Source organism: Chrysochloris asiatica, unplaced genomic scaffold (assembly GCF_000296735.1).
Source record: "Chrysochloris asiatica unplaced genomic scaffold, ChrAsi1.0 scaffold00047, whole genome shotgun sequence".
Classification (NCBI taxonomy): Eukaryota; Metazoa; Chordata; class Mammalia; order Afrosoricida; family Chrysochloridae; genus Chrysochloris; species Chrysochloris asiatica.
Genome location: NW_006408565.1, coordinates 16,296,342 through 16,312,766, shown reverse-complemented (window position 1 = coordinate 16,312,766; position 16,425 = coordinate 16,296,342). Strand labels below are relative to the sequence as shown.

Sequence of the window (16,425 nt, the reverse complement as noted above, 5' to 3'; positions counted from 1 at the left end):
GCTTTTAACAATGTTTTTAGTATTTGTGTATGGATAAGCCACAAAATTCTGTTCAAAGGAAATTTTTTTTTAAGGTTTGGCTGATTACTTCTGCTAAACTTACGCTACTATTTTCTAATTTAACTGTTAACAAGAATATGGCATATTCTTAGGTGTGTGATTAATGCACACAGCATCATCCTTCTAGGTCATTGGTGGGTTGGATTATCTTTCAGTATCATGGCAGATATGGGAACTCTCCTCAGAAAATGACCATAAATGACCTTTTAAGTAAGTTTTAACTTGTCCTGAAATACAATCCCAGTCAGTTGTTTCTTGTTAATAAGAATGCTTAAAAAGATCTGATGTGTGCCCAGAAATATTTTATGTATGCCAGGTCACTCTTGTCTTAGGAAAAACAAAAAAATCGCATTGTATCTCTCTCTCTCTCTCTCTCTCTCTTTCTCTAGATATACATATATATATATGCCTCAGTTTCCTCATCTTTTAGAGGAAAGAACTTGTTTGCACTTTTGTATTGACTCAAATATTAGAACAGAAACTATACTCAAAGAACAGGGCTTGATGTTGTCAAACATTCCTTTTGAGGAAGCTGAGAAAACTCTATGAATTTACAGATGCTCCACAGTGCTAGTAAATACTGTGGCATACATTCACATTGGGTTGGTTAGTATGGGAATATTTGCATTCATTTTAGGAAATAATTTTGTTTCTTTTTTGCCTGTTTCAAATGTTTAAACATATAAATTGTGATTGTGGGGGATGGGGTCATGTATAATCCTGCTCTTATTTTGACTTCTGTCTTTTCATTCTTAATGTAAATTTCCCTTAGACAAATGAGATTATGCAATTGTGTTATCACCACCATCTTCAAATCCAACACTGAAGTAGCTGTCTCCTTCCCTAAACTTTCTTTCCTAGTATCATCCTACTGTCTCAACACCCCAGGAGCCTGGGAGTTGATGCTCCTTCTCTGACCTCCATTCAGGTCCTAAATCATGGCAGTTCTACTGTCTCAGTGTCTCTCTAATGTTACCATGGCTCCTGGGCGAAAACCGCATTGATTCCGACCCCTTCTCCCCCACTGAACTCCTACAGTCATGGAATCATTTCTAGCAGTGTCCCCATCAAATTCCGTACAAATCTCCCTTAGGGGATACATTTCAGATGTGTGGCTGACCGTGGAACTTGCCTGCTGAAAGCCCTTCAAGCCTTCAATGGCTCATCATTGCCTTAAGGTTAAAGTTTAAGCTCCTTCACATTGCTTGTAGAGTGGTGACTCTGTGGGATAAACACTGGACTGTGCACCACAAGGTTGGTTCGAGCCCACCAGTTCACCAAGATTTGTAGCCTTGGAAACCCTATACAGGGTCTCTGAGTCAGACCGACTTGAGGCACTGACCAACAACCAAGAATGGCCTTTATGTCCTTCATGGCCAGGACCCTTCCTCTTTCACTGTATGTTTTGGCATTATTGTCCTCCTCATACTCATAAAACACTTCCTAACCCCCCTCCCCTTTACTACATGACGGTTTCTTATCTGTGCATATGCAGGCTTCCCTACTTGGGATACTTTTTTCCTCCACTCTTTATACCTCATCAGGCCTACTCATTATTTAAGATACAGGCAAACTGTCAAAAGCCCACTTTTGACTCTTAACTCCTGGGCTCCTCTATCCCTCCAATTCAGTATCTGTGTGTAGTTCTTATTCCATTATCCTTCATTCATTTATTCATGAACCAACAACGTACCAGTACTCATGACAGGCAGAATTTTAAACACAGCAGATGATAAATCAAAGTTCCTATCCTAATGGAACTTATGTTCTGTGAAGGGAGATAGATAACAAGCAAGTAAAATCCCAGTGTTCGGTGGGTGGTGAGCACTACAAAAACTATAGCTGAGCCTGGCATTCGGAGGGTGCTGTTGACAGAGCATACTCAGGGAAGGCCTGACTGCTGAGGTGGAAGTGAGAGCGAGCTGGGCAGATGAGTGAGGAAACCCCAAGACAATCACGCTTAGTATGTTCCAGGAACAGCAAAGAAGTCGGGTGCCCACAGCAGAGTGAGGCGTGTGGAGTGGGACAAGATGGCTCAAAGAGCTACTGACAAGCCAGCTCATGAAGGGCTTTGTAGGCCCATTATCAAGACGTTGACTTTGACTCTGAAATGGGAACCACTGAAGGCTTCTGTGCAAAGAAGTGACAAGATCTAGCTTGTGTGTTGAAAAGATCACTCTGACTAAAGTCCTTGTGAGGATTAAATGAGATCCTCTCTAGAGAACACTAATTGTCGTCTCGTTCCTATAGTTAAGCACATGGTAATTATTATAAACAAACACAAATTTAAAAAAAGAGAGAGAGACCAAAACAAACTCACTGTTGTCAATCGATTCTGACTTACAGCAACCCTGCATGTTAGAGTAAAATTACTCAGAGGGTTCCTAAAGCTGTAAATCTTTTCAGAAGCAGACTGCCACATCTGTCTCCCTCAGAGCAACTGGTGGGTGAGTTCAAAGTGCCTGCCTTTAGATTTGCAGCTGACCACTTAACCACAGCATCACCAGAGCTCCTGATGATTCTCATTGGTATACTGGGTACAGTATCCCCTTCCTATTGTGCAACATTTGTTGAATGAATAAGTACCTGTCTGGCATTTCATCCAAGATGTTTCCCTGTGCTGGTGAAGTATTAATACGGTATCTTTTGGACTTCTCCAGGCTGCTCCTCACAGGGAGGCGCGAAGGCCTAAGGACCACGTTGATGCAATGGAGCTCCCCAACTACAGCCGACAGCTGCTGCAGCAGCTCTACACGCTGTGCAAGGAGCAGCAATTCTGTGACTGCACCATCTCCATTGGCTCCATTTACTTCAGGGCTCACAAACTCGTCCTGGCTGCTGCCAGCCTCCTGTTCAAAACCCTGCTGGACAGCACAGACACCATCTCCATCGATGCGTCTATGGTGAGCCCCGAAGAGTTTGCCCTCTTGTTAGAGATGATGTACACTGGCAAGCTCCCCGTGGGCAAGCACAACTTCTCCAAGATCATCTCCGTAGCTGACAGCCTACAGATGTTCGATGTGGCTGTTAGCTGTAAGAATCTTCTGGCTAGCCTTGTCAACTGTTCCTCCGTTCAGGGGCAGGTGGTGAGAGATGACTCGGTGCCATCCCCGGAGTCGTGTAGGAAAGAACCCGAGAAGCCTCAAGTCGAAATCCTTCCCTCTGAAGGTGCTGGAGAGCCCTGTGTTCCCTCTGAGGGTTCTGCCCCTCCAGAGGGCTCTGTGAAAGCTGAGATGGAGCAGACAAGCCAAATGGTTGCACAAGAACTGAGCGTGGAGTCTCCCACCACCCAGGAGATGCCAAGAAACATGGAAACGCCAGCGGAAACTCCTAACGCGGTGGGAGTATGCTCCTCTCCCCCTGTGGTACAGACCTTGAGTGAGGCCACGGAGACAAGTACAGAACCAGGTAATTCTCACTCAATAGTGGTTTAGTAATTGGTTTTTCTACTGTCAATGAGTAAATGCAATGATTTTTAGGAAATTTTGGTCACATACATAAATTTACCAAAGACCACTGTTAGGCGATTGGCTAACAGTTTATAATGGAATTCAAAATCCAATGGTAGATTGCTGCTGGACCGGTCTTCCAAGTGTCTGTGATTTCGAGTGTTGGTAGTCTGAAGATGAGCTACAGAGCAGAAAGCAGTATTGTGATTATGATGTACCATTTCTGATAATTAGCCATATTCTCACCAGGCTGAGCATAAGAGGAAGTTGTGAGAGCCATCGTTGGTCTATTAAGCTTCACTATTACTTAAATGCAGCGTATGACCTAAATGTTTTCCATAGATAGCTTCAACTTTTCCTTAATGAGTGGCTGTTTTTTGTTTTGTTTTGTTCTTTTTTAACTTTCAGAGTATAAGAGAAAACACTACCAGTGGGATTTTCTTGTGGAAAATGAAAGTATCTTCTCCGATGCCCTCTCTAGTTCCCAGGATGTTTTAAAAAGAGTAGAGGAATGTTCAGAAATTAAAGGCCAACAGAAGGAGGTATGTACTTATTTCTTTCATTTGTTTGCTAGTTGAATGTTCTCAGGATAACATATCAAATTCCCACATGAAGCAAAAATCCAAAAAAGTAAAATACTTTAGGGTTGCGGTTTTTTTTAAAAGAGGTCAGATTGTCATGTATTAAATATGTCATAACAGCATAGAAGATGTTGCAATAGTAACCTGACCTTCTTGTTTCAAATGAAAATAATATATAATAAATATATGTTGTTTCCCTTCTAGTACATAAAAAAAAAGAAGAAAAAGAAAGCAATTTCCATTTTTCTCCTTTCTTCTCTTCCCTTACTTTTTACCTTCCTTTCCCGTAACCCAAGTTAGCACATGTCACTCTGCTCAGTGAATCATTCTCCTTTCCTCCCACCCCTGGTAACCATCACAGAAGGTTTATGTTGTTGTTGTTATGTGCCGTGGAGTGTTTGTAATGGAATGAAAACTTTTCTTGACTTTTGATGCAGTGGTCTCATACAATAACTGTTCCTTTGTGACTAATCTCACCTAGCATAAACTCCATCCTTCAGACTCCTCCATGATATGTGGTGTTTTGTAGATTCCTTGTTATTCTTCAATATTACATAATATTCCATTGTGTGTATGTACCAAAGTTGAACACACTCATTCAACTACTGATGGGTAGCTAGGCTGTCTCCATCTTTTTGGTAGTGGGAATAATGCTGTGATGAACATGGACATGCATATAGCTATTAAGGTTACAGCTCTTGTTTCTTGAAGATGTATACCAAGTAGAGAGATTGCTGGGTCATATGATATTTCGATTTCCAACCTTTCTAGAAAGTGCCATACTGTTTTCTATAGCGATTGCATCATTTTACAGTCCCACCAGCAGTGTAGAAGGGTCCCCTGCTCTCCTCATCTTCACCAGCATTTGTTGTTTTCTCTTATTTTGAACTTTGCTGGGGTAAAATGATATCGCAGTGTTATTTTGATTTGCATATTTCTAAGGGCTTGTGATCATGAGCATTTCTTCATGTTTGTTGGCTGTCTGAATGTCCTCTTTGGTTTGAAGTGTCTGTTCATGTCCTCTGCCCATTTTTAAATTGAATTATTTGTCATCTTGTTGACATGTTGAAGTGTTCTATAAATTTTGGAGGGTAGACCTTTCATATGTGCTGCCAAAATTTTTTTCCCCAGTCTGTGGGTTCTCTTTTTACTCTTGATGCACATTAGTGTCTAATTTTTAGGAGATCCCAGTCATCTATTTTGTCTTCTGCTATTTGTGTGCTTTCAAATACGTTTGGTAATGGCTTTATGCCTTCAGTCAGAGTCTCTAAGATTGTCCCTGTTTTTTCATTGGTGATTTTTATAGTACTAGGTTTTACATTTAGGTGTTTAATCAACGTTGAGTTCATTTTTGTATATGGTGTGAGATATGGGTCTTACTTCATTCTTTTGTAAATGGATCTCTAGTTTTGCCAGCACCATTTGTTAAAGAGACTATCCATTTAATGTGTTTTGGTCTTTTGTCAAAAATCAACTGAGCAGAGGTTGGTGGATTTACTTCTGGGTTCTCAATTCTGTTTCATTGATCTGTGTGTTTTTCATTGTACTAGTTCAAGGTTACTAAGTTTTGGTTACTGTGGCTGTGTAGTAGGGGAGTGAGATGCCTCCTATTTTATTCTTCTCTTTTAGTAATACTTTGCTTATCCAGGGTCTCTTTCCTTTCCTTATGAAGTTGGTGATTCATTTTTCCATCTCTTTTGTTGGAACCTGGATTGGGACTGCATTATATCTATAGATTGCTTTGGGTAGTGTTGGTATAGTCACAATGTTAAGTCCTCCTGTCCATGAGCATGGTATGTTCTTTTATTATTGTAAGTTTCTTTTAGTTTCTTATAGTAGTGTTTTGTAGTTTTCTTTGTATAGGTTTTTTGTTTCTGTGGCTAAATTTATTCCCAAGTATTTAATCTTTTGGATGGCTATTGCAAATGGTACTGTTTTCCTGATTTCCTTTTCAGAGCCCTCTTTATCAGTGTAAATGAATCCACTGATTTCTGTATGTTGATCTTGTACCCTGTCACTTTGCTGGATCTTTCAATGAGTTCCAATAATTTTTTTTGGTTGAGTGTTGGGAATTTTATAAGATCATATCATCTGTAAATGGAGTTTTGCTTCTTTGTCAATTTGAATGCATTTAATATCCCTTTCTTGTCTTATGGTGGTAGTGGCGGCTATGAGCCATGGAGTCAGTCCCAACTCATAGCAAACCAGTATAGGGTTTCCAAAGCTGTAAATATGTGGGAGCAGAATTTCATAACTCGGCTATAATTTCCAGCACAATACTGAATAGGAGTGGTGGTAAGGGCATCCTTGTCTGGGTCCTGTTTGCAAGAGGAATGACTTCAGTTTCTCTTCATTGAGAGTGATGTTGCCTATTGGTTTATGTCAGTTTCTCTTCATTGAGAGCGATGTTGCCTATTGGTTTTGTGTCAGTTTCTCTTCATTGAGAATGATGTTGCCTATTGGTTTTGCTTCTTGTTTGTTGTTAAGTGCCATTGAGTCAGTTCCACCTTATAGCGACCCTAGGTAGAGTTTCCAAGGAGCAACTGGTGAGTTTGAACCACTGACCTTGCGATTCCAATGACCTTGCTTGAGGTCTAGTGCTTATCCTACAGCACCAAAAGGACTTGGTTTTACATATACGCACTTAATTATGTTGAGAAATTTCCCTTTTATTCCTATTTTGTTAAGTATTTTTATCAGGAATGGATACTGGATTTTGTCATTGCTTTTTCTGCATTGATTGGTATGATCATGTGGTTTTTTTCCTCCTTTATTTTATTTATGGTGGATTATGTTTATTGTTTTTCTAATATTCAACCATCCCTGCATACCTGGTATGAATCACATTTGATCATGATGTTTTAATTTTTTGATACGTTGTTTGATTCTATTGGTTAGGATTTTGTTGAGAATTTTTGCATCCATGTTCATGAGGGATATTGGTCTATAATTTTCTTTTTCAGTGATGTCTTTGCCTGCTTTTGGTATCAGAGTTATGCTTGCTTCATAAAACGAATTTGGGAGTTTTCCATCTTTTTCTATATTCTGGAATAATTTGAGTAGAATTGTTGTCACCTCTTCTGAATGTTTGGTGGTTGTTAAATGCTATTGAGTCAGTTTCAACTCATAGTGATACTGCATAGGGTTTCCAAAGGGCAGCTGGTGAGTTTGAACTGCTGACTTTGTGGATAGCTTGTTGTTTTTGTTGTTATTAAGTGCTGTCGAGTTGGTTCCGATTCATAGCAACCCTGCATATGGTTTCCGAGGAGCAGCTGATGAATTTGAACAGCCAACCTTGTGGTTCAAACCAACCTGCAGTCCAGTGCTTATCCAACAGTGCCACACCAGATAGAATTCACCAATAAAACCACCCGGGCCTATACTTCTTTTGTTAGGAGTTTTATGACTTGATCGGTTTCTTTTTTTGTTATAGTTCTGTTCAAGTTTTCTACCTCAGTCTGTGTTAGTTTGTTGTTGGTAAGTGCCATTGAGTCAATTCCGAATCATAGCCACCCTGTATAGGGTTTCCAAAGAGCAACTGGTGACTTTGAACCAGTGTTGTGGTTCAAATTGACCTTGCGGTTTAGGTAGGTTTTTCATACTTTCATTTTATTCTTTTTGGCATTTATTCCCTAAAGGCTAGTCTGGCAAAAATAATAAGCAAGATACTTTCACAGTGAAGTTATGCTTCGATCATCAGATAAATCCCAGCTTATTACCATTTTGATCCAGGATATGTAATGGTACATTCCATTTCTTCCTGATTAGTCATGGTGGTAGTGTGCTATGGAGTCAGTTCCAACTCATAGCGACCCTGTATAGGCTGTAAATCTTTATGGGAGCAGAAAGCCTCACCTTTCTTCCCCAGAATAGCTGGTAGTTTCTATCTGCTGACCTTGATGTTAGCAGCCCGACTTATAACCACTACACTACGAGAGCTCCTTTGATTAGTCATGAGAAACCTCAAATCAGAGACTTCAACAATAAAACAAATTACAACAAATACTCAAAACTGGCATAAAAAGGATTTAATATAAACTTCTTTTAGTAAATTGCATCTAGTATTGAGGAAGACAATGCCCATTTTCAGATGTATGAACAGTAATAGTGAACATTTATTACTTGCTCTGCTAAGAATGGTACATATGTTATGTCATTTAATCCTCATAAAAGTTCTCAAGGTACTATTTTTTAGTCTCATTTTATGGATGAAAAACTGTTGCAAAGAGGTGATGTAACTTGGCCAAGATTGCAGAGTTCTTAGGATTCTGAGCCGGAATTCAAAGCTGTGCATTCTGACTTTAGAGCTGTTTCTTCTCTGACACACTGTGTGATATATACTGCCTCTGAGAGGGTGCAAATGATACACATGTGCAGAACAGCTTAGGAACTACCTGACAAAACTGCCAACTGGGTATCCTTGTCTGCTTCCAAGCTGACCTTTTCCTTTTCTCAGCATCTCATTGAGACACCTTCCCCCTGTATGCTCCCTGACCCCACAGCCGCTTTAGAATGCCACTTGACTTCTGCATTCTGAGAGATTGCTGGCAGAGGGGAGGGACCCTGCCTCAGCTGCCTTGAGCATGTGATTGATGTGGGTAGGGTAGAGAGGTCTTCCCATGCTGCTGTCACAGTTTAGTGTCTGTTAGTTACCATTGGAGTCCTGGTGTGGTGCTGGACACTGGACTGCTAAGCACAGTGGGTCGGTGGACCCATTAGTTGCTCCTCGGGAAACCCTGTACAGGGTCTATACAAGATTGCTATGAGTCAGAACCAACTCGATGGTACTGAGCAACAACAGTTACTATTGATCCAAAGTGTAGGGACTTAATACTTAACCATATCCCTGATACATTGCAAGTTTTTTAAAAAAATACAAACTCAATGTTTAGTATTTATTTTAACTGTAGTTAATCCATATATGGCTGTAAATTGTTTCTTGGGAGATGAGCTATTTACAAGGCTGGTAAACCAGATGACTCTTGAGGGAGGTTTCAGATCATAAACACTTGGCACTTTCTGTACCGATTGTGCTGAAGTACATTATGGTTTTATATTTCTGTACTTGGATCTTTTCCTAACTGTTCAATCCTTTATTTTTGTTATTAGTTTGTTGCCTTGATAGCTTATGGACACATCTCTTCATTTTCTTCCTAAGACTTTTCCACTTAACTCTGGTTACGGAGGCGTAACATCATTCCTTAGATCAGCCATACTCCAATTATTAGTGTCACTTCTGTACTTGCTTGAATTAGACTTTGCGCTGCTTTTGTTTTTAAACATTGGTGCCTTAAAGTGTCTAGCACGTAACAGGTGCTTAAGAAGTGTCTGTTATACATGGAGTCATTCAACATTTCTTTGTTTGTTCCCAATTCTTGTCCTAATCTTTTTGATAGCAACACCATTAGTGATACTTTGAAAGAAGAGTGATTCACTGTTGGTGATCATTATAGGCTTATGTTATTTCTTCCTCCGTTGTAGAGGTCAGAATAAGAGTTCTGCAAATCACTTGGTGGCTATCTTTAAACCAATTATGTTACATTCCATAATAAATTGCTCAGCTTCAGAAAGAAAAAGGGGAAAGATCCATTAAGAACATAAGATAAAATAAAATAAAATAATAGAATTAAGAAGGTACCACTTTATACATAGGCTCATCTCTCTTCTCTGTTTCATTGCACAGCTTTATTGAGGTATGATTGATATACAGTCAACTGTACATATTTAAAGTGTACCATTTGACATTTTGACATATGCCCTGAAACCATCATCACAATTATGATCGTAAATATATCCATCACTTCTTAAAGTTTCCTGATGTCCTTTTCTCATCCTTCCCTCCAGCCCCTTTCCACTTGCGTGTTTCCAGGTAACCGCTGATCTGCTTTTTGTCATTATTGATTAGTTTACACTCTCTAGAGTCTTATATATAAATGAAAGCATACAGTATGTATTCTTTTTTTGTCTGACCTCTTTCATTCAGAATAATTATTTTGAGATTCATCCATGTTGTTATGTGTACCCATAGTCCATTTCTTTTTATTACTGAGTTGTTGTTAAGTGCCGTGGAGTCAGTTCTGACTCCTAGTGACTCTGTATAAGGTTTCCAAGCAGCAGCGGTGAGTTTGAACTGCCAACCTTGTGATTCAAACCAACCTTTTGGTCTAGTGCTTTAACCCACAGTGCCACACCAGGACTAGTTCATTATATGAATACACCACAATTTATTTATTTGATGGCACTTAACAACAACAACCATTACTAGTATTGTGACCATGGGCAACTGGCTCTCTCTAAGTCTTATGTTCTTAGTTTGTAAAAGGGGGATGTTATCACCTATATCATAAAATCATTATGAAAATTAAATAAAATTATTTATGTAACTAGGTGGCAGCTAAGGAGCTCTGGTAGTACAGCAAGTCGTGCTGCTAACCTCAACGTCAGCAGTTCAAAACTACCAGCCATTCCATGGGAGAAAGATGAGGTTTTCTGCCACCATGAAAATGTACAGCCTCAGAAGCCCTATGCAGGGTCTCTATGAGTTGAAACCTACACCATGGCACACCACTACCACCAGATGGCAGCTGCTATGATTATTTGTTATATATTCTTTCAGCATTTTTAGATTTCATTGTCCTTGAAACAAATGTCTTATGCCCCAGTACTGTGGTCACTTACAGTTTGCTGTTTCTGTAAACCACTTGGAAGTAGCTCCCTGAACTGCAGGTGTGCTGTTGAACAGGAAGCAGTCAGTCTCTAGGAGAATAATTTAGAATACGTAAAACCTGTGGTTCTGTAGGATAAGCACTGGACTGCGAACCACAAGGTCAGCAGTTCAAGCCCACCAGCAAATATTTGCAGCCTCAGCAACCCTATGCAGGGTTGCTGTGAGTAGGAACCAACTCCATAGTACCTAACAACAACAAAACCATCTTGTGTGCTCATTAAAATGGGTATTTCCAGACCTTACTTCCAAAACGTCAGATTCTGTAGATCTGTGGTAGCTCTTGGGAATCACCATCTTTACCAAGTTCCCCATGGGTTACTGTTTTGTTATCTGTAGACCACATTTGAAAAGAACCAATAGGGAAGCTAATGGCTTACAAAACGTTACTCAGCATATGATGGCATATGAGAGTAAGAAAAAAAGTATTGTTACTTGGGTTCCAGTTCCAAACAAAATGTATTTAAACATGTCTTTCAGATCAGAGGATGACAGCGGGTAAGTTCGCTCAGTAATGCACCTGTCTTCGTCTTGTTAGGATGTCTTCACAGTAAGGTTCAATTGAAACAATGGCATGGGAGGGATCTTCTGGGCCAGTTAAATTCAAGGCAGAGAGGTCTGCTCAGAAAGTTATGGTGATTGTGTTATGGGTTGTGAAAGGGATAACCATGTTTAGATTTTCTTAAAGGACAAAGGACAATCGTGGAGACTTGCTAAGAAGAATTATTAAGCAAATTGAAATTGCATTGGTGAGAAAAAGGCCAGAAAAGTTGTGCTGAGGAATTCCTCCCCCCCCCCATTGCAACATGCATCTGCTCATTCATCAAGGGTTTTCCTATGAGAATTTTGTTGGGAAACCTTACCCATCCATGCTACAGCCCTGATCTTGCCCCTTCAGATTTCTTTTTGTTCCCAAAATGCAAAGAGCCTTTTAAAGGAATGTGGATTGAATACCTTAAGAAGCTAAAATTGCCGTTTTGAAGAGGTATAAATCGAAAGGCACAGAATTTTTTTACAATATGTTTCAACTTGCCCTGGTGTGCCACTGTGTCTCATATGTCTTTGCTGACTCCTTTCGATGTTTTGTGGGGCTTAGGAAGGGGCTTCTAAATACCAGTTACCCCCAGCTGATCCTCTTTGCTTAACTCCCGGTTCAGCAAATATTTACTGAGCAACTGATCTCTTCTAGGTACAGAGGTGGTTCCTAGGAAAATGAATAAAGCAGCTTCTATATTTGCAGACTATCTTAATAACAAAGAAGTTCTGCCACACTTGTAATTATTTGGTGGAAATGTGCACAGAAATTCACCAAAATAGTTCAGTGATGAGCACATTTTGAGAACTGTTCGTTTGAAATATCAGTATTGTAAGTTTCAGCTACAACTTTAAAAGTTGTCTGCATTTCTGTTTGTAGATTTTTAGTTCCCCAAGAGTTCTGATTTTTTTTATACTTGTTGTGATTTATTTAATTACTGTAACATAACTTGAAACATCTTAACTTTAAAATGAATTTCCCTCTAGATATGTAAATTTGCCAACACTCATCTGTCAGTTTGTCATGTGGTAATGCTGGTCTATGCCACTGGGGATATTGAATGGTTTAAAATCAGGAACAGTGTGCATAGGGTTGTATTCTTTCACCATACCTATTCTTTGTGTTGAGCAAAGATTCTGAGAAGCTGGACTATGTGAAGAAGAACCAGCTTCAAGACTGGAGGAAGGCTCATGAACAACCTATAATATGCAGATGATACAGTAAGGACTTGAAACACATAACTGACAAAAATCAAAGACTGCAATCTTCAGTATGGATTACACCTCAGTTTAAAGATAACAAAATCTTCACAGCTAGAGCAATAAGTAACATCTTAATCAGCAGAGAAAAAATTAAAGTTGCCAGAGATTTCACTTTGCTTGGATCCACAATCAATGCTTATGGAAGCAGTGGTAAAGAAATCAAATGACGGAGCTTCCAGTAAGGTGATGGACTAGACAGATGCTCTACACAGACCCTCTACAACAAAGAGGAAATGTTAGAGTGGACTGAGTGCTTGCTGGGAGGAGAAGCTGAACAGGGACGGCAAAAGAGGGAGACAGAGTGGTGAACGGGAGCCGGATATGGCTCGGCTGTCTTGTGAGCAGCTTTGACAATAGAAGGTAGACTGGTAAAGCAGATTCACACAGGCGGCAGGAAAGGTGCGAGTCCTTCTTTTTCACCACACTAGAGGTGTGGCCAGCTCCCACTCTCATCCACCCTTAGCTCAGACCCTGCTCTCCAGTAGTTTGGAGCCATGTGGTTGGAAGTCATACAAGCTTGAGGCAGGGCCAGCTTTGCTGCTTCAGTTCCCTGCTTTGGTGCCCCACTTTGGTTCCTGAATTCAGGCGGGCTTGGCCCCAGACCTGTATAACCCATAGAGCCTCCAGGTCAGCATTTAACCAGTCACTCTGCCACCAGCTGCCCTGTGGTCCTAACAGACACTGAAACCAACTCCATCAAGGGTCTCCTCGAAATGCTTCCAGATTGAGTGTTCTGATGACCACAAGGCTTCTAGGAACTCCATCAAGGGCCAGGAGCACATCCAGCCCACACCCACCTCCTGAACTCCTAGGCTTGTAGGAGCCCCACAGAGTTTTCTCCTCACTGGGCCCAATAGCTACACTGGTTTTTAAAATGACTTTTGGATTTTTTTTTACCTTTCTTGTTTCATTGTTTTTGTTAGTTTATTTTTTCTTCTCCTCCTCTTTCCATTCCCTTGAATTTTACACTTTCTGTCTCACTTTTGTTTTTCTTTTTGTTCTTCTGTTTCTCGGTTCTCTTATTTTTTTAAATCCCTTTCAACTATCTTTACTCCTCTCAACTCTCTTTTTCTTTTCATCTTCCCTCGCCATGATTTTTGTAAGTATTTCATTTTATTTCTTCTTTTTTCCTCTTCTATAACACCATTTCCCTGTCCCTCTTCTCTTTGTCTGGCTATTTTTAAGTGCTTTTATCCTCTTCCATGTATTTACTCTCTTATTTTCCTCTTCTATAACTCCATTTCCCGGTCCATCTTTTGTTTTTATAGTTACTATATTCTTTTTTTCTGGCTGTTCTCTTTTTATTTCTTTTTTCTGTTTATTATATTTTCTTTTCAGTGTTGGTTCCTTGTTTGTTTATTCTTGGGCAGTGGGGGGGGAGGGGGGAAGGGGGAGAAGTTTTCTCTTTCCCATCCAACAGGAGACAGCAACTGCAACCATGCCCATATAGCCCAGCCACAACCATGCCCTCTGCAGCGCCACCCACTGGGCAAGAGTCAGTACCAATTCCTATACTACTTAATCGATGACAGCAGCCAACACCAGCAAAACTTACCCAAAATTGAGGTGCTTGGACAGCGAATGAGAATGGTGTACACACTTCCATTCCCTAACTACACACATAGGAAACAGTTGGTGAGAGTCTAAGAACATACCAACATACAATCATCAATTAAATGCAAATATGACAACCCATGGTGCCCGACAGACAACAAACAATCTTAGCTCACATGAAGAAACAAGAGAGAATGACTCAAACAAATAACCAAGATGCAGAACCAGAAAACATTTCTAAGGATGAAAAAGTAATGGAACTAGCTGAAAAAGAATTCAAAAAGATGATATTTAGGTACCTTCAAAGAATTGGTAGATCTTGGAAAGCAAGGAGAACACAGGAAAAAACTGTAGAAGAATTTAGGAAAACACTAGAAGAACAAACAGACAAAAGAAATGCAAGTTTTAAAATAATACAAACCCTGCAATTTGAAATCCACATTAACACTAAGATCTCAGAAACTGGACAATACATTGAAAAAACCAAGTAGTAGATTCAAAGCAATGGAAGCCCAAATTAGTGAGCTTGAAGTAAAATCTCTCAATACCTGTATGCTAGAATAAAAAGAAAAGAAAAAAAAAAAAAAAAAATCTGAAGAAAGTCTCAGAGTTATGTAGGATACCATGAAGAGGAGCAACTTGCAGAGGGTTGAAATTCGAGAACAGGAAGAGACAATAAAAAGCACAGAAAAATTGTCAAAAAGTTGTTGAAAGAAAAGTTATCTAATATCATAAAATATGAGAAAATTAGCATTCAAGAAGCTGAATGACCCCCAAACAGGATAGACCCAAAAGAAAATTGCCAAGAAACCAAGACATATCATGCTCTTATCATATTGTAATCAAACTCTCCAAAACCAAAGATAAGGAAATAATCCTGAGAGCAGCTCAGGAAAAACAAAGATTAGCTACAAAGGAGAACCAATAAGACTAAACTCTGATTTTTCAGCAGAAACCATACAGGCAAGAAGGCAATGGGATGACACAAAACTCTGAAAGAAAAAAATTGCCAACCAAGAATCACATACCCAGCAAACCTGTCCATCAGATGCAGTGGTGAAATTAAGACATTTCCTGATAAATAGAAATGAAAAGAATTTGTAATGACCAGACCAACTTTACAAAAAATGCTACAATTAAACAAGACTATAAGAGCCCTGGTGTGGCACTTTGGGTTAATGAGCCAGACTGCAAACTCACCAGCTGCTCCTCAGAAACCCTATACAGGATCGCTTTGGGTCAGAATTGACTCAATAGCACTTAACAACAACAACATATAAGACTGAAAATAGGGAGCCAGAGATATAAATTTATAATGAAGTTATCTACAAAGCAAAAAGAAGGAATAGTGTAGATACAGAACTTCCTAGGAAGTCAAGTAGATTTCATGACACAACACTCTTTTAACCAGGGAAAAATATTAATAAATTTACAGTGTAATCTCAAAGAAAATGAATACACTTGCGCACACACAAAAAAGAGGAAAATTGAAAGATTTAGCAATTATTAATGCAACAGAAATGAAAATGCAAGGAAAACCTATAAACAGAATGAACTCAGTGCAGAAAATTAGGTGGAACCAAAAAAACCCATCAGTACCACAAAAAGACACAGTAAAAGACAGCAATTAATTTATACATATTAGGAATTATACTGAAAGTAATTGGATTAAATATGCCAATCAAGAGACAGAGCAGAATGGAGAAGAAAACAGAATCCTTCAATATACTGTCTATAAAGCACACGTCAAAAAGATGGAGAAAACCTAAATGCCAATCTACAGAAGAATGGTTAAACAAACTGGTAGATTATACAATGGAATACTACGCAACGTTGAAATATAACATTGAGTCTGCAAAACACTTCACAACCTGGATGAAGCTGGACACCCCTGTGCTGAGTGAAATTAGGACAAAAGAACAAATATTGTATGGGACCAATATCTATGATGATTATGAGGGGGAGAGGTGGAGAGAGAATTATTCACTGGCTAGAGGGTAGCCATGGTAGCATAAGTGACAGGGCAGGCAATATACAAGAGGGAGATTAGTAAAGGAAAGATGAAGATAGTGGAAAACCCAGGGAGGAATGCAGTGTTCAAGTCATTGCTCTAAACTGTTGGTACATGGAAGAGATTGCAATCATTGTAATGAAGCAAAGTAAATGATTTGTTGAATATAATACTGATGATCTGCTCTGTAAACCTCCACTCAATTCACAATAAATTTTTTTTAAAAAAGAGATTGTATAATATAAAGAA

At 39.4% G+C, this 16,425-nt stretch overlaps 1 protein-coding gene across 1 annotated transcript in view; it reads left to right on the top strand.

Annotated features, from left to right (window-relative positions):
- The first annotated feature begins 2,765 nt into the window (after window positions 1-2,765).
- Window positions 2,766-16,425, top strand: part of ZBTB40 (zinc finger and BTB domain containing 40) — a 47,524-nt gene continuing 33,864 nt past the window's right edge. The window contains exons 1-2 of the mRNA XM_006862333.1: window positions 2,766-3,468; window positions 3,918-4,051. Coding sequence (XP_006862395.1) covers window positions 2,769-3,468; window positions 3,918-4,051 — 834 coding nt within the window. The 5' untranslated portion in view covers window positions 2,766-2,768. The remainder of the gene's footprint in view (window positions 3,469-3,917; window positions 4,052-16,425) is intronic.